The sequence below is a fragment of the Aquila chrysaetos genome, chromosome Z, assembly GCF_900496995.4.
Source record: "Aquila chrysaetos chrysaetos chromosome Z, bAquChr1.4, whole genome shotgun sequence".
Lineage (NCBI taxonomy): Eukaryota > Metazoa > Chordata > Aves > Accipitriformes > Accipitridae > Aquila > Aquila chrysaetos.
In genome coordinates, this window is record NC_044030.1 from 61,223,741 (window position 1) to 61,251,509 (window position 27,769).

Genomic DNA, 27,769 nt, shown 5'->3' on the forward strand with positions numbered 1-27,769 from the left:
CTTCCTGAGTAGGGGGGTTGGACCAGATGACCCTTCGAACTTCAACCTTCCTACAATTCTCTGATTGTGCTGTCAGACAAAGCATTGAGTTACTCTCCCCACTTTTCTGTTGCTTTTCAGCAGTCCACGTAGCTCCCCATCCTGCAGCCTTCACTCCTCTCAAGCACTCTGGCACTTTGCACAGGCAGACTTATCCTCTTCAGTGGTGAACCTTCCCCATTACCCCAGAATCAACAGCACAGAGAGAGCTACTTGAGAGCTGCATTTAGCAAAGGTTCTCCAGAGCTATGACTTCTTATTCCTACAACTTATTCTCTGACATCAACTCAAATGTTATACTTAAGCAAAGGAATTCCATGTGAGAATGGGCAGGTGTCTGCAATGCTGTCTGAAATCAATAGCTAAGTTGTCACAGAATTCAGTAGGAAGAGGGCAGAAACCCAAGTACTGGGATGTTAAGGAAACCTAGATATTGACTGACTTATGAAATAACTTATCACTGATATTGATTCAGAAAAATGGACTGTGAATACCTAGCAACACAGTTTAGGGTGTGACATGACTTTTTTACCAAGCTCAGTCTGAAATGTCAAAATACGATTTACGTTCACGTCCTTTATTAAAATCCTATATGCTGTTGACACCTGGGGTGGGTGAATTCCTATGAACAAAGTCTCAAACTAGGTAGTCAACAACTCTTTGAGGTCTTTTGGGGCAACGTCATTTACACCAATGTATGGGTTCTGAGTGGCATTCCTGAGCTCCTGGCTCTGCTGCAAATCTCAGGTGTGGTCTAGGGCAGGTAACTCAAATCCCCAACTTTAGTTTTCCAACCGTTAACAGAAATGAAGAGGGACTTGAAAATATTGCAAGGAATACGTACAACTGGTTGCTCTTTTGTCATTAAATGCAGTTTTAGGACACATTCATCTACAACTAAGTGCATTATGCTCTGGGAGACTGGAGGGTCTCATCCAGAACTGCAGCCTAGGCAGCAAGAAAGGCTGTATGGTTGGGTGATGAAGTGTAGTCTGCTTCATTTTGCTTATACTGAGCCTGTCTTCAAGGTGGTCCTCAAAGACAGCCACCAGCAGAGCAGCACACAAACATGCAGCATATGCAGAACATGAGCCACAACTTGGTTTGTGAACATTGACAACTAGTGGGGAAAAGAATTACCTAGATAAATTTGATTATTAGGGCAGACACAGGCTCTCTCTGGTAACTGGAAAACCATAGTTTGTCAAATGGGTTGGTAGTCTCAGTCCAGTTCTTGATGGATGACTGAATGTCCATATTGCCATAATTAGAATGACCCAGGTACTGGATGAGCAGAGACAGAGGCTAAAGGCTCAAACAGTCTAAACTGAGGTGTTTTAGCTGTGAGGCCATCACTTCTGAATAAACTGGTCTTTAATCCATGAAAGTGCTTCAGGAGTATTAGGAGCCAAAATAACTTGTTCAGAGCACTTTGTCATGCAGCATCACAATCCTTGCACCAATGGTGCTTCACATTTCTAGTATTTTTACACCACTCACTAAAAACTAGGTAGAGAAACAGTGATCAAGCATCAGGCGACACTCCAAGGAGAAGAAAAGGTGTATACACAAGTGTTTGCTGGTAACTGGGTGTCAGACAAATGCTTTATTAGGCAGGCAGCGTACTGCTTGGATGACATTAGCAATTCTTGAAGGATTTATAATGTGCTGTTGAAAACAGAGATTTAAACTAAAATCTTGCAAAGACTTAAAAACCGCATGTTTAGCTTTACACCTCATAGGTAGTTTAACTGAGGTCAATGAAACTATTCACTGTGGAATGCTAAGAAGGTGTGTAAATCTCTGCAGCATTAAACATTTTGCTTGATTATCTCCCCAGGGGCTGGAAACGGGGATTGGCAGCTGTCAGACATATAGGCTAAAATAGCAGTTTGTGTCTTTGAATATTGGCCTAATTGAAAAACAGCATTAAAAACTGTGGAACAATCCTGACCTTTTTTTCCTAACTTGCAGCGGGTGCCGTCCGGCTCCGAACTCCTCCCTGCAGTTCCCCCCAAACAATTGAGATTTGCTCACCCGCGGCTAAGAAAAGTGGGCTCGTTTTGACTGCCGAAATAAGTTTTTTAAACTGCTTTCAAAAAGGGGGGGAGGGGGGAGAAGTTGGCACAGCTGGGGGGTGTCGTGTACGTGCAGAAGGCTTGAGAGCAGGCCCTCTGCCCGGCTCGGGAGGGGGCTGCACCGCCGATGATGATGCTGCCGCTTCTCCTCCTCCTCCTCCTCCTCCTCCTCCTCCCCGCCGGCTGAAGGACCCGGTGGCCGCAGGCACCTCGTAAGACGCTGCCGAGGAGGGGAAGGGGCTTAACGGGTCCGGGGTCCCTGGAGGCGGCGCGGGGGGATGGGCGGGGGTGCCGGGGAGGCGCCGCATGGGCGGGAGCGGCCGGGGCAGCGCCACCGGCGGGGGGTGGTGCCGGTGCCGGAGCCGGAGGAGCCGCCGCGGGGTGCGCGGCGCAGGGGCGGCGGCCCCGCAGCCCGGGCGGGCGGCAGGTGGGAGCGGAGCGGGCCGGCCCGCCGGCGGTGCAGCGGGGCGGGGTGGGGAGGGAAGGGATGGGCTGCGCCCCCAGCATCCACGTCTCGCAGAGCGGCGTGATTTACTGCCGGGACTCGGACGAGTCCAATTCCCCCCACCAGACCACCACCATCTCGCAGGGCACCGCCACCCTGCACGGCCTCTTCATCAAGACAGACGCGGCCGACTCCATCCCCTCCGTCCTCGCCTACCAGAGCCGGCAGCAGCCGCCGCCCTCCGCCGGCCCCCGCCGCAAGGAGCGCAGGGAGCCCGGCGCCTCCGCCCGGGCCAGGGCGACCCGCTGCTGCGGCGTCGAGGCGGAGACCCAGACCCAGACCAGCAACGCCAGCGTCCAGGTAAACCGCGGCCGCTGCGGAGCGGCTCCCCGGAGGGGCTGGTGTGGGTTCCCCGCCGGCCGCGGCCGAGGGAGGACGGAGCCAGAGCGCTGTCGTCCCCCCCCGCCGCCTCCGCGGGGGAGGGAGATGATGCTTCGGCAGGCGGGATGCAGCTGCGAGGAGCGGTTGCCCTGGTGCTCACTGACTCACCGCAGCTGCGGCGGCCGGGCCGGGCCGGACTGGCACTGCTGCGGGGGGGCCGCCTCGCCTGCAGCCCCCCCGGGGGCGGGCGCCGGCCGCCGGGCCCTTCGCGGTCCCTCCGCCCCGCGGCCGCAGCCCTGGGGTGGCTCCGGGGTGCCCCTGCGCTGGGATCGCTCTTGGAGTCACAGCTGCGGCGGGAAAGCGCTTGTTCCGAGCTGCGTGGCCGAGGGCAGGGAGCGGGCGTCTGGGAGAGGCGTTAACAGGCCGGGGTAAAATCTCGCCCCCCCCCCCCACCCCCCCGCTCAATTCTCAACAGCAAAAAGCCCGTACTTGCTGTTGGGTTTTCTTCACCCCTTTTTCTCCCGCCCGCCCCCCGTATCTGGTTAATATGAACTGCCGCTGCTAGGCGTGGATGTTCAGCTAAGAACCGAACCGCTGTGGTTTGCACACGTAGGCAAACACACCTTGCCGGTGTAGGGCTAGGGGATACCCCCGGGAGGGGCGGGCCGGGGCTGTGCCTGTAGGGTCATCTCACTCCAAATCTGGAGGCTTGGGTCCTCCTCTCAGTGGCTAAGGCAGGCACTGCTGCACCCTGCTCGTCAACACCTTCCCTTAAAGTTTAGCGGTTAAGAGAGGGATGATCGCGCTGGGTTTCTCTCTCTCTTTTTAGTATCAGAGTAGATTGTTCATTAATTTCCCTGAAAGTTTTCCAAGAATTAAATTTTGCTTTGCTGCCTAATTCCAAAGTTTATTATCAAAACAAATGCTGTCATGATCCCAGCTGCACCTTAACTCACCTTTCTGCTGTACTGCTAAAGGAGGGTATCATGTCATGAAGTAATTCCATGGGCTTAACTAGATCCTGGTATTTTGTTAGACTATAATTAAGAAAATAAAAGATTATATGATCTTCTTATATGATTTCTGGATTTTTTAAATTATAGAAGGTAGACATAAGTGAGAGAGATCACACAGAAAAAAAAACCACCACCACAACCCATAGCCAGTTTGTTTGTTCAAATGCTGAGAAACTTGCAGAATTGTCTGTGATTACATCGGCTGTTTTACTCACTCAGGAGCAGAACCTGCATAACCAGTGATAGCGACAAAGTCTGAGCAGGACTGGAGTAAAAAAATTACTACATTTCTTGGATTTGAGGATGCTTTTTTACATTTCAGAGTGGAATACTTAAGATGAAATACAATTTATTTTTTTTAATGTAGAAGAGAGCAAAATAGAAATTCTTGCAGGATTCTTTGAGATTTGAAAAAAAGATTTATTTTTTTTTAAAGTGGTAATGCCCTTTTCTGTTCTTATGAATTGTTTATTATTTGTTATTACATCATGTGCTCTTATAAACAAATATATTTGTCAACTTCCTGGTTATTAAAAGTCAATGTATTTCAGATGTTTTTGAACTTTATAATTGACACTGTAATATTATTTTTGGATAGTTTCTGTTCTTTTGACAGTTTTAGAGTCACAAGCACCTAAGGAAAATGATGGGGGAAGTTTATTGAACAACTGCTTCAGTGATATAGTAGAAATGTTTCCATTCTTACAAGAATTAAGATCTGTAAAATATTTTATATACTTTTTAAACTTAGTTAGGGCCTCCATTCTTGCTGCTACTTGGGGCACGATTTCCTACAGGTTAATATCATACTTGAGGATTTGTCTGACCAAAGCAAGGTTACTATCATAAAAGCAAAATAGTACTTGGTACATAATGAGCTATAAGAAGTGAAAAAGTATGGAAAGATGGTTCTCCAATAGTACATGATAACAACATTTATTTCCACAGAAGTTCAAACATGAGGAAAAATATTAGTTATTTTGGTACAGAAAAAGTGTCTAGTAGTACCACATGGTTTTAACTGCTGTAGTGCTTGGTTGCACGTATTAGCTGTGTTGAAACCTCATCTAACTGTATGTAGGGGACAAAACAAATACACAGGTCAAATGGCTATTAGCACTATTATATATTAATATAATATTCCAGTTGTGTAACTGCTCAACCAACTTAAACCATGCTTCTTTGTTTGTCTTCATTTTCTGTTCTAAACTGTTCTTTAGTTCTTTACACAATCAAGTATTGCATTATTTACATTTGACCCTATCTTTATACAATGTTTTAAAACTCATCCATACCATAATATTAAACTGGCATTAAAAGAAATCAACCTGTAATGATTTCAACCTGACACAATTCAAATAAAAGAACAAAAATGATCCCATGTCACTTAAAATATATGGCTTACCTAAACCTTACTTTTTAAGTCCATCTAATCTGTATTCATTAGGGTGAGGTCAGTGTTACAAAGACAATTTTTTTGTTTCCTTTTCTTCTCCTTTCCTTAAGAAAACGTTCTGACTTGTTCAGAGCATTCAGATGTGTTGTTCGCATCCCGCTCACACTGGTTATGAGTAATCATTCAGCAGTTCTAGTGCGTGTGTGTTTCTTTGTGGATCTCAAAAGCTTGGTAACAAATATCTACAGGTTACCTGACAAAGATCTTAAGTGGACTTGTCAAGTATTATAAGATGTGTCTGCGCCCTAATTTGGAATAGGACCCACAATTTCTAGTGCCCAGCCATATGCTGTGTTACTAAGGTACTTGGGCAGAAACACTCGAGTAAAAACCAGATATTCCTGGCCCACATTCCCTCCTTAATAAAACCAAACAGTATCACAACAACAAACAGTATTACTATCTCAAATTCTACATCAGCTTTATGTAAAGATACAAGGCATTTAGCTTACATCACCGAAACATAACATTGAACATGAGATGATACTGAGTGTGTAACAGCTGCTTGACCCATTGCTCAACTATTGCTAGTTCTGAAGTGCGACAGTACCAGCTGTTTAGCAAGAAGTAAACAGCTTCTTGAACACTTCCTTGGAGATTTGAAAAAATAATAAAAGTTTAACTTACTTATGATTACAAATACATCATTTAATTATGGCCAAATACAGATCTTAAGCAAAAGTGCATGCATAGATACACTTTTCTTGAACATCTTCATACTTAAACATTAGCCAAACTTAAAGACTACAAGAACAAACGAGTTTTAAGGCTCCTGTTGCTAACATATAGCCTAGTGGGGAGAGAAAAAAGCCCTCTGCAGTATTCTATTGATTATCTTATTTTTCTTCTTGAAATGACAAGAACAGCAGGTGTAACGGTTTGGTTCTTCTTATGCTGTGTTCTTTATGGAAGAGAAAAACCTGTTTATGAACCTTTCTTCAAAGTCAGTCACACTAGGAACAGGTTTTGGCAGTTTTCAGGCTTTTCTATAGCAAAATAATTATTAGAAGCAAAGCTCAGAAATAAGAAGAAATACAATTGGACAGTATCTCTTACCGCTGTTGAACTGTGTTAAATTCCAAGGTGGGAGCATTGAGGAGAAGGATGCACCCCAATATGTCAAGCACCTAGCTTTTACTTTTTTTTTTAAATCTGGAGGAATAGGGAAAAGGATGCAGCTGCCAAATAAAAATACAAAGTGCTATGGAGAGCATTGAGAAATCCAGGTACTGAGAGAGTTGCATCAGATCCACGGGTCCTGGAGAAATGCAACTGTAATCACTGCCTTGATTTCAAATACAATTCTTCTCTTTAAAGCAGTACAATGTATAAGAAAAGCCACTGTACTTCTGGCACTTCTTGTTTTGTTTGAAGTGTACTGCTGTTAAACTGGCTGCTAATATGTTCTGTAGAACATGGAATGTACCAGATGTAGGGTAAACTTGGAAAATAAACCTCCCAACTCTGTAACTTAGTGTGATAAAGGTCCATTTCACAATTCCATAGGACAGCTAAGACATCAGAGTCCTCTTGAACATACTCTGAGGCTGCAAAGCTGGCAGAAAAACATTAGGGCAGGCCAAAAAGTGTTGAACTGTGTTACAGTGCAGAGCCTTTTTAATTTAGGCTAGCTGTTCTCTGAGAGGTGCTGACCTGAATAACTCTTACCATAAAGAAAATTGCTAGTATAGAAGTGCTTTTCTTGGACTAAGCCCAGACTTCCTAAATGAAGACACTAAAAGAACTTTTGCAAAGATTTGCTGCTCCATATCTGACCTTTCCATTCCTCCTTCAAATGGTACAGGTAAACTTCAACAAGCACTGTAGTTGTGCTCTTAAGCAATGCCAGCCAGGGGAAGTGTAACAGAATGGAGAAAACCATTTCTTCAGAATATAATAAACCACTTGACAAAGGAAACAGAGCAGCCTGGTAGATTAAACTTACTTGGTATTGAGTCACACAACATTCTGGACTTCCAAAACTGTTCTGGGTGATAGGCGTTTATATCATTAAATGTAAAATGCATCCTTCCTCCACCACCACCACCACCCCACCACCCCAGCCTTAGTTTGTATAGGAAAAGAGAAGTGTTGGGAGTTGGAAGCTTGTAAAAGAACAATGACCCTCAGCCATTTAGGCATTGAGAGTCAACAGGACTCTCAAGACGCCTGCACCCCTCTAAGTCCTCCAGTAAAAAGTTATTTTGGAATGTTTGCTTTCAGTGCCCAAAACACCAGTTTTAGGTAAACTGAGCATTAGTAGCATCTGTTTTCTACTTTGTACTATTTCCTATGCACAAAATGAGACTCTGAGGTTTTACCTTCTAAGGAGCTTAATGTGGATCTTTTGACAATTTGTAATATTCCATGATCGTGCTGAATGCAGAGCAGAGGGATTTCAAATAAAACTGACCACACAGCTGAAAGACATAATGCAAGCTGAGAAATTGTGCCATATACCCTGGAGAATAGTGCATGCTCTTGGGATGCACAAACAGGTTTGAATTCCTGCAGCTGAGAATGCTCAATGATCACTAGGGTGTGATACAGAAAATGGGCACACAGTTTCCCATTCCTTTCCTTCAGGTGAGGAATAATCTAGTCATCTATCATACTTTACGTAGTGGTGTAGACAGCAGAGTAACTGAGCAGGTTTAGGTTCTGAAACTAAACATCACACCTGCTCTGCGGGTAGTCTAAGAGAGAGGCAAGGCTACCAAACATCTCTTGTAGACATTTCCTTTCAGCTGGCTTGAGTGCCCCCTCTGCACCTTGGACACCTATTGCATTGAGATGACGGGGTTGCCCTATTTGCTGTAATGAGCATTTAAGCACCTGACTCACAAAAATATTTCCTGTTCCTGGTGGGGGGTCCTTCAGCTTCTCCAGGAGTTTGTTATTTCAGCCAGGTTGCTGTACCTCTTCTATGTCCATGAGTTCCTAGATCACGTAGTTGTACCAGGGTGGATCATACGGCATAGGCATTCCTGAAGTAAGGAGTAATGGAAGTGCATATTTTCAATAACTTGGGAATGTTCTGTGAAGTAGTCCTGAATTTTGTGTAATGATATGTGAAGCCTGTAGAAGTTAAAAGGAGTATTGTTTCTAGATCCTAGTGATTTCTGAAATGCTGTGTGCTCATGGGTAAGCTTGTCAGATTAATGCAACTAGAGATGGAGACATTCATAAGCCCCAGTCCTATATGCAAAAAAAAGAAGCAAAGTTAGGAGTTTCATTTGTTGTTTTGTTTTGGTTTTTTAATTAAAATCTTCGCATTACAAGGCAGACAGGCTATTTGCGTGACTACTCTATTCTCATTTTGAATTATCTGTGTGTTCCCTCAAAAGTGTTGTTGCTTGAAAATTCAAGTCCAGGAGAGTAAGATTTGCTGAAAGTGTAAGTAGTGGTGTGAAGGGAAACGAGAGATGGAAAAGAAACTGTGCTTTGGTTTAAATTTTGCTCTTGCACCACCTGCATTTCTGCCAGATCTCAGGGTACTTTACTTACCATGTAGAACATTCCCTGACTGTATTTCCTGTCTGCATGTTGGTCACTCCTCTTATTTTTTCGAAAGGTTCAAGTCTGTCTCAGTTACAGGGTTTTTCAGTGTAGCCCAAAGTGAAAGATGCATGGTGTATATGAAATTTGTGGAATTATCTTTAATGTACATGTAACTTTTCTAAAATTGTCTTTAGCGAAGGCTGTATGTACCTGTGTGGTTGGTAGGAAATAGCATGTGAACTGTTATGGTGTAGCAGGGTTTAACTCTTTGGGGGGAGTGTTGTCATGGTAACCAAACAGTATTTTCTGGACTTCAAGATAAGTCAATGGTAGCAGGATTATGGCTTCAGAAAATCATCAGTCACCTTTACCAATGTAAAGGTTGTGGAATGCAGCGTGTGTTTGAAATGTATAATTTTGTGGTTGAGGGCACGAGCTTACAGTAACAACTGCCGCCTGATGATCTCTTGTGTAGTACCGTCTCCCTCTGGCCCAGTTTAGTAGGTGCATTTCTAGCTCAGTAAGTCACCAGCCTTGCAGGGCAGCAACAGCTGACCGTCCCCTTGCTTCTCTGAGAGCATCTTCTTTGGGGCAATTCTCCCAGGCCATAAAGTACGATGAGCTCATTCTGTGGGAGCTCCCACGACTCCCCCAAAACACTGGTGCTTTTGGCTTCTGAAACTTGAGTTACCCTTCCTTTTGTGTGAGGAAGAAGTGCTGTCCGGAGATACATTATTAATTCTGAGTAAGATGGTATGCTGCACAGCCTTCTGCAGATAACTTTCTTCACTTGAAAGGACCATTAGTCCATTTGCTCATGAGCTTTATTTTTCCCTTGCAGGTCAACCATTTGTGCCAACCACTGCCCCAGCCTTCAGCTTCCAATTATTTATAAATGTCTTTCTCACCTGTATTGTCAGCTATAAAAGAACAAAATGTATTATAGACATTCTGTTCCTTTAGACTGACTCTGTGAATAGATAGTTACTCTGGAGACTTGTTAAAAAAAAATCCCTGTACATCTCTACCCACTGATTTGGCCAGCCAGTGCCAAATATTTCATATCTTGAATACTGAAAAAGGGTAGAGCTTAGGTTTATTAGTCTCAATATTAAGCTCTTAATACTGTGAGTTACTCACTTTGAAAATACAGAACTAATTTTAATGTAGATTTACAATTTGTTGATCTCTTGCCCTAGATTCATACTGCATCTGAAGAGGCAGTTTGCTTTCTAAAAGGATGGGAGAACTGGGCTCATGTCAGTTGGTTTCATAGCATGGAAGAGTGGAGCCGGAGTTGCAAAGATCTGGGCCGCCTGGACTCCAGCACACAGAATTCACAGAAAATGCAGTCAAGTGCGAGCGTGTGTATAGATGCTATGAAATTGTGCTTGAATAAGAAATCCAGAGAAACAACAGTTAGCTGAGAGACTCTGCATTAGTAGGGTCAGTAATGTCCACTGCAAGGTAAGGCAATGAGCTGAAATGGGCAGAATGGAGTTTTGAAGCAATGTAGCTATTGGAAAACAAGCTATACAACAGCTATTTATAAGCCTAGCATAAACTTTGCGCACAGCCAGTTTGCATGTAGTGCTGTAACTTGTTAGATTTAATTACAATTTATTTGTCTATATTTGGAGGGGTGCAGTCTGTTTCCTTTCTCATTTTATGCATGTTTTAATCAAAATAGTGATATACTTACCAGCGGCATACATTTTAGTGCTATAAAAAAAAAAAAATCAGCTAATCAAATGTGGAATTGGGCACGAGGTCTCTGAAGTTAACTTTGGAGCTGCTTCCAGCACTCCATTTTCCCTTTGCTCTTACATCAGCCATTTTCCCACGGGGACAGCAAAAGAGGCTTTCTTTTTCCCCCTTTGCAGATTTGGAAGGCTGTCTGAAAGCATTGTGAACTTGAATGTTGTCAATGATCGCCATTTTCCTGCAGTTATGTTTAATAATCATTGTGTCCATTTATGAAAAGCAACTTATAAAGCCATTGTGCTAGCCAGAAAACCAAGAAATCTCTTTTAGAAAAGGAGGGGGGAAACGAGGCTTTAACTTTTGTGTGTGTTCATTTCCAAAGTGAATCAAATTTCTTTTGAAACTCAGAGACCCTAGGGTAGGTGGTAACATAGTGGCTAGGGTGTTTTCTGGGGAGGAGACACCCAAGTTCAATTCCCTGTTTTGAAAGAGTCTGAAGAGGTTCTTCCATGTGAGTTCACTGCCTCCTGTCTCCTGGACTGTTGGCTATTGTGGTTTTCTCTTCCTCTTGGCTCTGAGACCGCTTCCCTGAAACCCATCCATTCCAAAGAGTCCCACCCTTATGAATCGCTACTTCCTCCTGTCGCAAAGAAAGCCATTTCCTAAACAGCTGTTTAATTATATTGGGAAATAACACAAGCTGTCAGGAAAAGGTGGTATGTTCCATTTCAGAATAAAACCATTCACATGTATTAAATGGTTCAAGCTGTGCTTTTGTGCCAGGCAGCGTTGTGACTTGTGGAAGACGTGAGTAACTGCCATGTCAAACACCTTGCTCCGGCTTTATTTCAAGCTGCTTCCCTTTGTCTTAGATTGCAAAGTGAGGGAAGCCAGGATAGCAAGACATCTCAAAAGTTTTGAGTTCTTATGTTCTCGTGGACGTGGTCAGTGGGTCGTGGACATGGTGCAATGGGCTGCAGCTGCTGGACAGCACTTCTGTCCCCATGGAGATCTGGACAGCTGCCACAGTGCACTGGTGGAAACCTGGGAAATCTTTGGCTACCTTTGTTCTGGAGGTTTTTGCAGACATAAAAAAGGTCAACTAGAGTACTATGAGGGTGCAGTGGATGGTTAGAGAAGAGATGGATGAAGTGAAGAGCTGAGATGGCCTAAGCAGAGTGAGACGTCATTGTTCAAGTGAAAAGAAAGTAATCAATCTAGCCTAAGTCAGGGTTGTTGTGGAAGGAGCATCTGTTATGGGCTGGCGGAGGCCAGGACAGAAACTTAAGCCAAAGGGAGTGGGGCTGAAGGGGCGTGTGGGTAGAGAGGTGTTTTGGGGAAAAAAAAGGTTTGTCTTGGTGGCACAGGATGCCGATGACACTTGGAAGTCTTGAGGAGATGTGATGTCTGAACCTAGTGATTTCTGTCCAGATCTTATAGTTACACAACAAAAATGTAGCTTGCAACTCAGTGCTAAGAAATTTTGTGGATTGTAGCAATTATCTTGAACATGCTATTCCTTTAGTTTATTTGTGGTAGTCTTAATGAGCTTCTAAAACAATTCAATCATACATCGGTTTCATTGCAACAGGAAATGCATAGATGGTGTTCTGTGTTCCAAAGTTGTAGTAATGTATCCATTGCTGCCTAAAGTCACCTAATAGTCTTTGCTTTTCTGTGGTTTTATTTCCCAACTGTCATGGGTTAACCCCAGCCAGTAACTAAGCACCATGCAGCCGCTTACTCACTGCTCCCCTCACAGTGGGATGCGGGAGAGACCTGGGGGAAAAAAAAGTAGAACTTGTGGGTTGAGATAAGAACAGTTTAATACAACAAAAAGGAAGAAACTAATAATGATAGTAACAACAATAATAAAATGACAATAATAAAAGCATTGGAATTTACAAAACACGTGATGCACAATGCAATTACTCACCACCCGCCGACTGGTGCCCAGTTAGTTCCTGACCCACCCTCCCAGGCCAACTCCCCCCAGTTTATATACTAGGCATGACGTCATGTGGTACGGAATACCCCTTTGACCAATTTGGGTCAGCTGTCCTGGCTGTGTTCCCTCCCAACTTCTTGTGCCCCTCCAGCCTTCTTGCTGGCTGGGCATGAGAAGCTGACAAATCCTTGACTTAGTCTAAACCTTACTTGGTAACAACTGAAAACATCAGTGTTAACAACATTCTTCTCACACTGAACCCAAAACGTAACACTATACCAGCTACTAGAAAGAAAATTAACTCTATCCCAGCTGAAACCAGGACACCAAACCATCACAGCAGCAGAGGACTCCTTCTAAATGTCTGTAATTTAATATTTGAGAGTAAGAGAGAAGTATCTAATATTTGTCTAGACAAATTGAAGACTACTAACCAGTCTGCCAGTGCAAGCTCTATACACTTGAAAGGAGAAAAATTCTTAGCTTCACACGTTTTTTCTCCTTGTCTGGAGTGCTGCTCCAGACAAACCATGCTGGTTTGTGTGGTTTCATGATAGTTGGGGAAGAAATCTGGTAGCTAAATCAGTGCTTTTACTACAAGACAGGAAAAGGAGCTTGCTGGGAGGGTCTTGTCCTGAAGAGAGCTTTGACAAAAGGGGGGAAAAGAACTGCCCCCCCGCCCCAACAGACCAAACCCACCCCCAAACCAAAAAAAATCCATGAAAACTATACCCCACCAAAACAAAACAACAGCAACAAAAACCCCCAAACCACCAATCAGGGCATAACAATCACAATTGTTGTAATATGGAGATAATTCTGGTACAACTTTGTGAAATGACAGCATGCGCTCTTATATTCCAGGCCCAGATAGGATTTTGCCAGGAGAGGACTCATACAGTGTATTAGCTCTGTGGGTCTGGTGCATGGGAATAAATTTAATCTTAATGGAAGTTTTTTTCTTTCAAAAGTGACTTTGTATAAATGTTGTCACTTTATTTGGTGCAACAGTGCATTCTGGCATTCTTCTGTGTTTCAATGTGACAGAGCTACTACTCTGGTTCTTCAGATGGGCTTGGAGTGAGCAACAGAACTTGTTTGTTTCTCACACCATTAATAGACTGAAAACTGTGTGTTTGATCGATATTACTAAAGACTCAAGCTCAAGACAAGAGTTGTGCCAGTCTTTAAAATATATATATATATTTAAAATTTCATCATTTTAAGTTAGATTCTGTGCATCCTGGTGTTAGAGATATCAGACTTTCTTTCAGGTATGAAGCCAGCTATTTAAGAAAGTGAAATATCATAAAATTATCAATAACATAAAAACTAGTGGGACTGATCAGTGTTACACTCAACCGAAAACGTGAGTATATTATATGACCTCTGGTAAGATCCTGCAGTGAATTAGATCTATATGATTCTCTGGGGGGTTTGGGCCCTCACAAATGTATGCGGAACAAAATCTTGTATTTCAGTGTGTTGCTGGGTTTTATCCTAATACTTACCATTTTGTCCCAACACATGCTTACGGAGTTCAGGAAGAAAAACTAGCAGGTGGTGAGAAACTCTCTTAAAAAATAGTTCAAACCAATAGTTTTAGACTTTGGGCTTACATTTGTTTGTTTCTTCCCTACCCTATCAACTTGGAAGGTTCCTTTGTTGTCTGTTTGCAGATATGCATTAACTAGAACAGCCGATGCACATACAGATCTTTTTTGGCCCTCTGGCATTTCAGTGGCTTAGGGACCATTCATACAGTTCAAAGAGTTCAGTAATGAATCATCTTCAAAGAAGGGAATCGTTTTCATGGGTTCCACCAGATTTATACAAGAGGCTATTTTTAGATCAAGGATTTTTTTTCCCCTTAGAGCTGTAAGACATCTGTGGCCTTGCCTTAGATTTGAAAGATTTTTCTGCTGTGCTGAAAGTAACTCCTTTAGGGCCATGCTTTCATGTTCACTTTATTGTTATTTTTCATTTGATTGCAAATAGTCTGCAGATAGCTTAAAATCAAAAAGGGCTCTGTACTTCCGTAGCTCACATGTGAAGTCTTATCAGAGAGCGCTGTTTCCTTCATGGTTAATGCAGACGGTTGCCTGTGAAATGATGACCCTTAATTACCATGCTCACGCTTATTCTCTGGTATCAATACGTAATGCAGTTTACCTATCCAAGTCTGAGGTATGTGTATGTTTACAAATTGGTATTTTATGATACACATACATCTTTGGCATAGAGCATGTTAAACAGCAATTGAGTAGAGAATGTCTTCAACATACCCTTGTTTTATTTGGGAACTCATGTAGTATAGCTGCACAGGGTCCACTGGAACAAAATGAAGGAAAATGGAGGCAACTTACTCACAGTGGCAAGAAGTTTCACTTTACATTACTGATGTTGTAAAATGGATACTAGACATACATGCAACATATATGTACCGTTTTGCACTTCCAGCCCCAGTGCAGAAATGTGCAATTCATACATGTAGTCTGGTAAAAATGGCCAAATTCAGAAGTCACCACTCCATATGTTAGGATGAAAATCTTGCTCCTGGAAAGACTCCACTGACATCAGTAGGAAGATTTGGCCTTTTTCAGATAGGAAGACAGCAATGGGCAAAAGGCTATTCAAATTTTCTGAAAATTTCCCCATGTTTTATTCTTAATTCAATAGAAATGAATGATTGGGGCCTGAAATCTCCTCTTCTGGTTAATGGGCTGTCAGGGACTAAAACAGCTGGCAGCATATCTCCCACACAGGCCTTAGCTATTTTAGCTGTAACTAGTAGTTGGGCTGGGCAGTGCTGCTTCTCCAAATGCCTCATTCCTAACTTATCAGGGTAAGTGTTCAACATTCCTTGATGAGTGAAGGAGGTAGTGGGATGGCATAGGTGCAACATACCAGGTTTGCATCACTTGGAGAAGTTGGCAGTGCTTCTTGCCACCACTCCCTTTTGTTGATCTGCCACTCTGTCTCTTACAGGATTTTTATTTTTCACTCATTCTTTCAGTATAGAATCACTGAAGGGTATAGTCTACCTTCTTTGGATGATGGGCGATCCTTTTGTATGTTTGTATGCAGACTTGGTGTATGCTTGTCTGCAGGTTGGGTGAGCCATCTTCTGGTATCTCCCCTCCAGTTTTGGTTGTTGGTTGGGGTTTTTTTTCCCTTTTGACCAGTTGCAGGGGTGTTGCCATTGCTGAGAATGGGATCAAAGCAGGATACATTTAAATGCGTGGACTTCTTGGTTCTTTTTGGTCACAGTTCACATCCTGTGTCTACCAGCTGCCAAGTCTCTTTATTCATTCTTTGATGATCAGTTACGTTCTTACTCACTCTAGAGGAGAGCAGTTCTATCTGCCTATTCCAAGTATTGTCAACACTGATGAGTATCTGACAACAGTAGGCATATCTTCTGCTACCATGTATGCCAGGGACAGAAAAAAATCATGGCACAGTTGTGTGACTTAAAACAGTACTTTCATTGCTTCCTGTCACAGGATTAAGCATAAAACAGGAAAGATAGTCTTCTGTGCATCCTCTCTAAACTCCTTCCAAACTTTTGCTGCTTCTCTGCTCAGACATTTGCTTGGCAACTGACTTGTATGCTGATGGGAAGTTAGTGGGAATTGGATTTCCTGCTGATTTGGAAATGTCACTTCAACAAGAGAAATAGTTCAAAGATATAATTCTGGAAAAAATGTTTCAAGTCAATCAGAACTTACTATAGTCTACCTCAGATTCTGTTTATATTTTGATAAAAACATCCACCTGATTTACTGCTTCTTCAAAAGGCTTTACTTCTAATAAATGAAAATTTTCTGGTGGCTGGGAAGATCCAGCTGGAAAATATCTAACTGTCTGGCAATGCTAACTTCGATAACTTCATTTCATGCTGCAGTTGGGAGGTCTAAAGACACGTTACCATGGAGATACCCACAGTAGTTTTAAAACAACTTTAAATTACTATAGCTTGAGGGCTAATGATTACAGCAACATCAACTGTAAAACACACACTTGGAGGCCGGATACATGCTTCAGCAGCTGGCTGCACTGACTACATGTAACTACAACCCAACGATGTATGCTTTTGAGATTGGAAGCATAGGACCAAGATCTCATAGTTCTTGCCAAGACACAACTAGCCTTGTACTAAGGGACCGGACCAGATACCTAAACACCACAGTTGTGCCACTATTGCAAATGACAAGTCGGTAGCCTTGGACAACTGGATCAGATCTACAAAGGCCCAGGGACTCCACACATGGGATTGCAGTGCTTGCTGCTGCTCTTCCTCCTCATTTGATAACTGACTTGATTTCTTTTTTACTTTTTGCAGTGATGTTTTTTGCACCTTTGGTAGAGTTTGCACTGTTAGATCAAAATTCACGGTGAAAAATTAAAATGAGTGATTGTTGACTCTTCTTACCATCAGCCATAACATGATTTGTATTGTTACAGATTTGGCTTCGCTGTCTCTGTTTAGTGCTTGCAGATGTGTTTAGTAGGCACATATGGAAATGGAAAATCGTTCCCTTTGAAGGAAAAGATGAAGTGGAGCACTAAGGTGAAGAATTTAGCAAGCTATCTTTACATAAATATGGTTTCAGACTTAGTTTGCATCTGAGTCCAAATCAGTCAAAAGAAGCCAAGCACGGTTTTAAATTGGACTAGTAGGCTGTTACTTGATCTGTTGTCATTATGTTTCATGGAGAACCTAGTCATATGAGGAAGCATATGAATGAAATGCTTCCCTGATATTACTGTCAGCAACAGAAAGGTAAAGTGAATGACAGTCAATCGTGTGTGTTCTGCTGTACATAAAAATTCATGGAGACTTCTGTACTGCTTCATGCTGTACACATTTCAGTGATAAGTAATAATCTCAGATGGAAATGTCTGCAGTCTACCTTTCAACAGCAGCATAGACAGTATTAAACCAAGCCATCTTAAATAAGATAGACGCTCTTGCAGCTGTTTCATTTTCTCTGAATTAACCTTTTCACTAGAGCTCATTTATAAATCCTTGCCAAGTAGTGTGTATTTATTCTATTTCTGTACACAGTTGCAGCATCTTCACTAGTCTTCCAAGGATAATAAAACAATTTTTGGTGGGTACCAGTGAAATCACTGTGTTCATAGTATAATCTAGTTACTTGAACCTGAGTAAAATTTCATTGCAATTTATAGCAAGTCTCTTATGCAACACAGAAAAACTCAATTAAAGTAACTGGCATGCATGAGAAATGGAGGAATAGTTCTTATTTTCTGTGAACATAGGTTAAGTTTTCTATTCTAACATATTTTCACTTTCTTAATCAGATAACAAGATCAATAACTACAAAATCGTAAGTTTTATTACATGTAGAAATAGGGTAAACATTTTTCTGATCTGATATAGGCAAAGTCAGTTTCAGACTTATGTGTCCCAAGTTCTGAGATGGCCTGATGTCTTTAATGCTGTGGCTTTTGCCTCCCCTGAGATGGCTGGCTGCAGAGAGAGTTCCTGCTTTGCGATCAGGATTCCTGCACCACCGCAGATGTTGTCCCAGTGTCACCAAGTGGGAGCAAGCTCCTAGCTGACTCCTCCATGGCTGGAAGGATAGTTCCCAATCCAGAGATGAAGATGCCACTCGGGAGAAAAATGGGAACTGTGCGTAGGGTTGCTTTTAGTTATCCTCTGAAAAATTCCAAATATATATTCCTTAGCCGGCTTCATGGTAAGTGTTTTGAGGCCATCATATTTTAAATGTGGTAAGAGTGACTGAATAATTTAAAAATATTTCTGCATACATCATGACTGAAATTAAAATATTAGGGAATTACTTTTTTACATTTTTATTTTTAATGGCAAAGGATATTTGTTTGAGCTGCTTCATAAAGTAAAATATAAAAATGCCAGTTAATGCAAATGTATTTCATTAGGACTTTTACAGGAAGAACTGTATGTGCAAATATATATACCTCTCTACTGGAAGCTGCAAGAGGAATTAAAACACAAGAAACTTCTAAAACATGAAATATTAAGCATAACCCAGCACTCAGATTTTTAGGGGGGGAATGGCAATTTTTCAGCATTTTGTATGTGTTCATTGCACATTTTTTTGAAAATTGATGCTGAAATGGGTCAACAATGCACGCTTCTATAAAATCCCTACAGTTCGCATCACTAGCAAAATGACTTCTCACCTTCTTTCTCATCTTACTGCTAACTTTTTGGGGGGCTCCTTTCCTAAGGTCTTCCTAAAAACAAATTATCCTAATTTGGATCTGAGAAGCAGCATCCTCAGTTTCTGTAGGGAAAAAAAATCATTGGACAGGATGCACGTAGGTGGTATATCAAGACCAATTTTCTTTTAGAGTACATGAGGCAAACTCCCATTTCAGAACATATCTCTCTGCAAGATGAGTTCACCATGCTGACTGTTAAATTGCCTTAAAGGCTATCAGAGCTGTTGTCTCAGACCTACTGTAGATTCAGGGATATGTTGATTCACACTAACTTTGAAAATAGGACTTTATCTACTTTGAGGACTTAAAAATGGCTTTGCTTTATTTTTAATGAAAGTTTTCTGAGTAATCTGTACCTGATATTCAGCAGCTTCTGTGAAAAACATAATGACTGCAAATTACAGAATGTGTCAGACTGTGCCTTGCTTTACAGCTATATATACAAAAAGGAGGTAGTGTTCCATGGAGCACGTAACATGAGTTCACCAGGACACTGAAAAAATAAGTGAAAGAGAGATGTCTTGAGAATTAATAAATCAAAAATGACGTCTGTGTTTTTTTGAAATCTCTGAGGCCTGTGATGGGGAGTGGATGCAGTCAGTATCATACATGCTTGCCCTGGTCTTGTATGTGTTATCCAGTGTGGACCATTCTCAAGAGACATGATGTTAGTTTGGTGGCTTGATCTGACCCAGTGCACCTGTTGTTATGTATTTGCAATCCTGGCCTCCACTGAAGCCTGACTTAGCAAAATATTTAAGTGCACGAGTAGAACCATCCAGCTTGACTGGAAAAACCACAGCACCAGTCTGACTTCACATTTCCACAGGGTCATTGCACTCAGAAGAAGTCTAAAACAGCCTTGGGGTGGTTATAACCTGTGTCTGGCAGCTAATTATAGAACAGTTGGTTAGCTCTGTGTCGCTACAAAGGTCTAAAAAGGAAAAGTGGTATTTCCCCAAGAAGAACTGCATATGTGAAAATTTCTTGTTCCCATAATATTAGGTGGGTCTGAAGACTTGGGGCCTAAATTCTGTAAGGAGGAGTACTAATGTACTTGCAGTGCCATAACTGCATCAGTGATGCTCCTGTTTTACTCAGTGCAGAGGCTCCAGATATCTGTACTGTGTTATCACTTCATCAAAAGGTTTCTGCAGATGGGACCAGTTAGCTAGTCAGACTGTTTTATGTGTGCCCAGTAATGGGCTTTTCATGTTCAACAACTGTAACAATTACAGACATTTCATTACAGATGTATTTTGTTAGGAGGCCTCCCAGCCAGACGTCTCTCATTTACTTTTGGAGAAGCATTTAAACTTTAATGGTAACTTGCTATGTGAAGTAAAATGCAATTTCTGGAGAGGACTCTTGGGTCAGAGAGCTGGCCCCTGCAATTACAAGAAGCCACCTTCTATAACCCCTTTAATTTCATCAAAGCCTTGAAAAAGTTTGCTTCTGGTCCTCTCTGACTTTACTGACGGGAGTCCTAAGCTGTCATCTCTGCTTTTTCTGTTGTATTCAGCTAAGAAGCTTCTAACATATAGCAACATGTATAACTACACAGTGTGGCACTTCATATTGTTTGAATTTCAGCCCATTTCTCTGACTCCTGCCCTCAAGGTTCTCTGCTACCCTATCTACCTTGCAGGTCTTTTATTCACCCCATTTTCTGCAGCTTTTTTAACAGCTTTGCCTGTGGCATCCCAACAAATGCCTTTCAGCAGCCTTGAACAGGACAGGTTTATTAAATTTCCTTTCTCTAGAAGATCACTTTTATTGTTTTATACTTTTTTATCAGTGATCATATTAGGGTGACCCAGTAAGTTTGGTATATTGAATTGCATCTTCTGTTCAATATAACTTGAAGTTGTTATTCTGTCCATATTCTTCCAACTCTGGCACAGATTTTTAACATGAGTGCCAGTATGATGGGCCTATGATTTCCCAGATCACTTTCCCTGCTTTCTTGGCAGCTCCTTTCCCCCAGCTTATGTCAATCAAGTATTTCTCAACTTCTTTGAAACCTGAATGTGCCTCAGCAAGAAATTTATAGAAATTACTGTTTTCTATATTGTGACATGCACTTGTGAAAAGATACAATATTAAGAGGAAATATAACATTTCTCTGCAGAGCCCATCCAAAGACAGTTGTAAAATAAAGAGCTATATAAGAGAGGTATATAACAGAGAACTCCAGCAATATATTTTTCTGTTGTAATTGCATGGACTGTAGTGTTAGATTGTGAATAATTCATGCATAAGTGTGGAGCTGTATGTGATAATGAGTCTAATCCACTAAAATGAAGAAATCATGCCTTATAAAATCTTTGTTGTGAAAATTTTGTCAGTGAATTGGAACTAAAATCTTTTATGACTTTCAGGAGCAGGATTTCTAGACAAAGGTGGTTGGAAAGTGTCAGGCTTTGCACTGTCCATGTGATCTCTTGGAGAGGAGATTAATATTCTCCTACAGTTTATGATATGTATATAGCTCCTGTTGCTTAATGGTTGCTTAATTCTTTAAAATGCTGAGCATTTGGACCGTGGTACCTTTAACTGTACAAGAAGCCCTTTTTGCCTCCAGTGATATTGCTCATAAAATAAAATTAAACAGATCGCTGAACGGAGGCAGTGGTACACAGAATTTAGCTTCTGCAATATAAGGTACATTGAAAGTAGGAAGCTGTAACTATTCTTTGGGGAGAGAAGGTGTGGCAGTTAACTGCATTCAGAGGCCAGAACTTCTGCTTTTAATTCTTCAGTGTGGAAGTTCATACTGTGAACGTGCAGAAGCCATGGGAGATCGGTTGCGGAGACATTTGCAGGAGAGTTGTGTTTCACTATCTGTGGAGAATGTAACTGTAATTTTTTTATCCTCTCAGTATTGTGTTAGTAGTGAGTTGCATAATGCATCCTAATGATGGACGATCCTAATGGTGGACTAAAATGACTATATTCTCTTCAAATAGATGTCAGTACATAAAAACTGGAGTAGCAGTGAGAGCTCTCTGTAGAACATTGGCATGACTCTTGTAATGCTGGGTCTGGAAAGTGGCACTTAAATTTGGTGGTGCTTCTCCTTGTTAAGACTGGAATAAAATGTCCAAAAAAGAGTCTTTCTTCCAGAAAGCTTTTAATGATTTCCCCCCACACTGTGGAAATAGTGATGAGTAATACCAAAATGATTATTGCTTGTTGCGTAAGTAATAATTTGCTCCAGTGCAGCAGGCCAGCTGAAGGACTATGCAATGCCTTCTTTCCATACTTTTGCAGAGCTTATTTGGATTGCAGCTGTATACAAAAGTTAAACCCTAACATAAGATGCTGATCCTACCAGCATTTACATGAGTGAAGTAAGGGCAGTGAAATTAACATGGCTGCATTCAAGTTTGTAAGACTGGGTAATGAAGTTTCCAGGGACAATTCTTATTTGGTGAGGTATGAATACTTCAGGTACATCTAACACCCACTACTCTGTTTGTCTGGGTCAGAGCTTCTCCTTCCTCTGACCACTTCATGTGTGCCACTATTCCACCTTGTATAAATACTACTTCTACTCTTCGTCTGTATTTGGGTAGGTCTTATGGGATCAGTCAGCCCTTATGCCCTATGATACCAGGTACTATAAAAGTGAGAGGTGGTCTTTGCCTCTGAGATTCATAACCTAAATAGATGAGGCAAGCTTCTTAAACACTTCAGTGTTGAATGACAAAATATAGAGGGTCAAAATGCTGGGTTTGGGTAACATCCAAGTGGCTCAGTTAGTGACTCACCAGTGGGCAAGGCACTGTGCACGTCCCAGAAGGTGATATCCAGGTGTCAGTATTAGAGTCTTAGATTCACACACTACTGCTGCTGTCTGGATTATCTGCAGTGGCTTTGTCAAAAGTAAAATAGAAACTTAAACTGAATTATATGTGATCAAGAATTATTTAGTCAGCATGAGAGCCTCTGAGTTGTTTATTTTGATGAGAATTTGGGTTTGATTTTTGTTGTCTGCACAATTTTTAGTGTGAAACATGGCACAGACTTCCACATTGATAATTTGTAGCTGCACAATAACAGGTGGTGTTGAGCTGGAGGCTTTGTTACTGGAGGCAGCATCACTCCTGATGCTTGAGATAGTACGGTCTGCTCTGGGAATAATTCTTTTATCTGTGGGTTTCTGATAAAAGGATCAACAGCAAAATAGTTAATTTTGACATATTTAAATGTTATTTTTTGATTTTAGAGTCAATGTTAGATTCTAATGGAAAAAGCGCACATATGTATCTGTTATCCTGAAAACTTGGGAGGATTTAATTCTTGTTTTATTGGTGGTTGTACTGTGTATTTGCAATTTGGAGTAGTTGTTAGGTTTTGGTTGGGGTTTTTTGGTTTTTGAGGTTTTTTTTATTTAATGGAGTTTCTAGGTATAATTCTAAGCCACATCTTGTGGGTGCTAAAATTTTAATTAAAAAGCCAAACTAGTTGGCTTCAGCTGCCTGTCCCCAGACTTGAACAATCAAGACAGAAGAACTACAAAGCAAACACTGTCAGGCAGTGTGAAGGAGCCCAGGAGAGAGAATATTGTTTTTGAGGAAAGTAAGGAATACCCTATTCTTTACTAGAGCTTATTTTGGTATTTTTGTAAAATGTAGATCAAAGTTCACAGCTGAGCTTTTTCTAAGTACAAGACAATTCAGAAAACTTCAATAAGTGATTAGCACTCATCAGAACATCTTTGTTCTGTTTTGTTTTGTTTTTCTGTGTTCAACAAGAGGAATACAGTGTTGGTTTTAGGCTGAGATAGTATGTGGGTGCCTTACAGTAGCTGGAAAAGGAAGATATAAGCAGACCTTGTTGAACCAGGAGGAAATTCTTTCCAGCTATGCCCAACTGGGATAAGAAATAAGAAGAGGGGATACTAAGCCAAAGCTCTGATCGTGGCATCCAACATGCATCTCTGAAGAAGCAGCCTGCTAACCGCTCCAGCTTAAGGTTGATATTGATAGCTAGTAGTATCTGCGTTGAGTAATGTTGGAAAAATAGTAGACTAAAAATATAGTGCATGCCTTGGGTCAAAAAGTTGTCTTCCTTTTAACCCTTGGAGTAGAGTCCATAATGCCTGTGTGTGCACTTGCAAACCAGTATTTGAGGTGCTGCTTCCAACTGCTCTCGGACTATTGAGGGTCATAATCTTAGTGGTTTTGAAGGCAAGAGAGAACCTGTGAGTTCAGCTCAATCTTAATTTGTTCACTTTCAGTAAAACACTGTATAGTTTATGTTAGATAAACTGTGGAAGCCAAGACAACTAAAATTTTTTCCTGCAGTAAGAAACCAGGTAGGTCATCTACTACTGCAACAGCAGTGTTAAATTAATTGAGAACACACCCTTTCTTGTCAAAATCTCCTTGAACTAAAATAGTCCTCCAACAAGCAGCAGCCAAAGCCAGTAATACATTGAATGAAGAGTAAGGAGACAGATTCCCCTTTTCTAGTAAAATTAGACTTATGGAAAACTCCTGAATAGTCAAGTATTAAAATATTTAACTTCTTCCCTTGCTAATTTCCAGGAGGAATTTCAAATATGATAACTGTCTTCCAGCAAACTCTTACTGACGTCACAGAGCCCTGGAAGTATGCCCCCCACAACCCAACACAGAAGTTGGACTTGAAATTTGTTTTGGCAGTACCTTCCGTGTGAGGTGGAGGGAACTGAACAGTCTCTAGAGCAAATGCTGAGCTGGCAGCCCCTCAGGTGTATGCAGACAACCTCCAGATGTTTTTTCTTAGTCAGTCTTTGGAAGGCAAAGTTAATTTTACATTTTAAAATGATTGTTTGATTGCAGACTAACAGTACGCTTCATAAGTTATGAGTATTTAGCTAGAGCAAGAGCTGATGGAAGAAGACCAGGATTATTTAGCTAACTGCTTGCTGCAAATTAATGTTCTAGCTGTTTCCATTCATACTTATATGAACAGATTACCTGAATATTCGAGTATTGAAAATCACTTCATATCTTTTTGTATCGATATTAATAGCCATGCCCAAGAATTGATCTGCTGTATTGAACCATAGGTCTACCAGCCCATTATCTTGTCTTGGGCAAGAGCAAAGAGCCTTATGCAACAGACAGAAAAGAGGGCAGATGGAGCGGGATCTTTCCCTGGGCCTCTCTCAACCTACAACTATGGGGCTTCTGAGTTCAGGTTATGTTCCTACTGATGTGTTTCACAGCAACACAGGGACCTATCTTTAGTAAATTTTGTTCAACTACTTTTTAAAAAGGACCCCCTCCAGTGGCCTGATAATTTAAGTGAAAGCATCATATTTCTTGTATTGTGAAGGCAATTGATGAGTCATTCTTCATTCATCTCTACACCATTCATGATTTCATAGATGCTTATTCTGTTCCTTAGTTACGTCTCTTCCTGGTAGAAGCAGTCCTTTTAGTTCTCCAAAGATGTCTTGGAACATCTATGATTATTCTTGTTGCTTTCTCTTTATTTTTTTAGTTTTGGTTAACTTGTCTCAAGGAAAACAAAAGATGATGTACAGCATTGAAGGTGTGAGTTCATCATAAATTTACATGGCAGCATAAAGTTGTTTTGTTTGGCTCTTTGCTCCTATACTCACATTGGTTGCTTTTTTGACTAGCTGAACATACAAAGATAAAAATAAGATTAGTTTTTAAATCCTTCTGTGTCTATAGTTTTGGATTTTGCTGTCTCCTAAACACCAGTGCATGTATTTCTGAAACAGTTCAGGCCCAGTTGCTGTGCTTTTCCCTAAGATTGATGTAAGGAGATTTGACTGGATTCTCCAGTAATGTGTGTGACTCGTGCTCTTACAAAGCTGAGAGTGGACAGTAATGACACATAGATTTACAGAAAAAGGTCTCGTGATGCCAAAATCCACAAGTCTTGGGCAGATTCTGCTTACTTTGACAGATGTTTGGAAAAGTTTGTTTTACCTATGCCTCTTTACACTGCAAGGACATTAACATAACTTACCTGCCATGCGTATTTAGTGAAGGGAAATGTGTGCACTAACAAAATAAATACACTTTCAGAGAAACTTCAGTTGACAAAGTCAATATTCAAAATAAACCCGATGTCACTGGAGGCTGCATTCTGTAGTTGGTTTTCTTTCCACAAGTCTAAAAATGTTGCTGTTTGTGACATGAGTCTGTCTCTTTACTCTCTGTGTGGTGCTGGATTAAAATGTGGACGTGTACTTTTCTTAAATAAGTCATCATTTTTGAACTTGCCACAATAGTTATACTAAGAGTTACTGAAGTTTCATACCTTTGGAGGAGTCCATGGGGTCTGTTCAATGTTCACTTTTAAAAGTATTTCAAAGTAAAATTTGTTTGCCTGTTTTCAAAAAAAAAAGTGCCAATTTAGTCTGAATTTACTCAATATTACAAGTAGGAGAAAGGAGTGAAATAAAACAGGGCTACTTTATGATAGCAGGTATTTCTCTTACACAGTAGTTCAGAAGTTAAAGCACTTGGCCAGTCTATGGATTTTAATTCCTTTCTTGTCAGTACAGGCTGGGAGGTGATTGCCTGAGCAGCAACCATGCTGAAAAGGGGTAAGCAAAGGCATGGTTGACCTGATCTAGCATTGCGATAGCACCACTTGGACGGACTAGATCACCTTCAGGGGTCCCTTCAAGCCAACAGTTTTGTGATTCTTTACTCATTGGTGTTTCATTGAGCATCTCTAGACGTTAGTCAGGGCCTTCTTCCTATTCAGGTTCTGAGTACCTGGGGGAAAGGGAGGAAGTTTTCTACTGCTGTAGACCCTGAGGCACTGTAGATAGTGGAGAAAGGTATGCTCTTGATTTATGTCTCGTGCTGCTTTGTGAGCAGGAATACCTAGTAAAAATACTACTGAAAATCGATGCGTTAGATTTTTGCCATGACTTAACCCCCTAATTAGGAAAAAATGCTGCAGGGTTTTTTTTGCTTTTTGGATGTTTTGTAGATTTCTTTCCTTTTTGAACAAATTAACAGCATCTGTGGATAAGGAGCTGTTGTCTTGAAAAGATACCTTGTCACAGCCAATTTGTTTTCTCAAATTTTTTATTCCTATGGTATAGAAATCCAGCCAATTCTAAGCAAATGTACCTCTAAACTTCTACATAAACACAAGAATAAGGAACTTGCAATACCTAAGAGAAGCTTAATTTAAAAAGGAATAAATGCTTACCTTTAGCTTTCTCATCAAAACGTAGGAAATAAGCTAACTATGCTGTATTTTTCTTGTTTCTGTAGACTTCCATGTAAAACATTAAGCAGAAAACCCATTAAGGAATTATTTTTTTCCTTAAAATCAATACTGAATTCAGAGTGAGAAAGATAGGATGCGTCAAAGATAGAATTTCTTGGAAGAAAAATGTTTGTTATCAGACTGTGATAGAGCATTTTGTAATTTGATGTCTTCCTGGTGTATATTTTACTTATTAAAATTAATTTATAACATTTTTGTTATACTTAAATTTTTTTATGTCATTGGCATAAAAGCTTCACTGACAGTGAGTACACCAATAATGATAACTGTATCGTTTGAGACTGTGCCCTTCTCAAGCAATGTGAATAGCTGACAAGTCATCTGAGCCATGTCTCTGGGCATTGTGCTCTTGAACAAGAGACACGTGTGGTAGTAGATCTGGGGATGTGGGCCATTTATTGGTCTGCTGTAGAGAGGAGGTAAAGGAGAAGGAAAGATTGCTAGGACCCAGTAGGCATATTGATCCAGGAGTTCATAAAGAAACATAAATCTGAAATTGCTGAACTACTAAGATGTGTCACCTGTTCTTTAAACTGATCTCAGAGGAGTGAAAATAGGGTAATGACACGTTAGCCTTCCTTAGAGGGTACCAAAGATCATCTAGGAACTACATTCTGTTTCCATACTGGGTAAGGCACTATGTCTAGAGATAAAACATAGCACAAGTAGACGTGGTAGGTAATT

General features: G+C 41.1%; 1 protein-coding gene across 5 annotated transcripts in view; it reads left to right on the forward strand.

Annotated features, from left to right (window-relative positions):
• Window positions 1–2,533: 2,533 nt before the first annotated feature.
• Window positions 2,534–27,769, forward strand: part of PDE8B (phosphodiesterase 8B) — a 79,321-nt gene continuing 54,085 nt past the window's right edge. For 4 of the 5 annotated variants that reach the window (XM_030003653.2, XM_030003655.2, XM_030003654.2 and 1 more), the window contains exon 1: window positions 2,534–2,922. In XM_030003653.2, the coding sequence (XP_029859513.1) occupies window positions 2,605–2,922 (318 nt within the window). In that variant the 5' untranslated portion in view covers window positions 2,534–2,604. Of the gene's footprint in view, window positions 2,923–10,332; window positions 10,384–27,769 lie in introns of those variants that run through there. The other variant, XM_030003656.2, reaches the window with a different exon arrangement.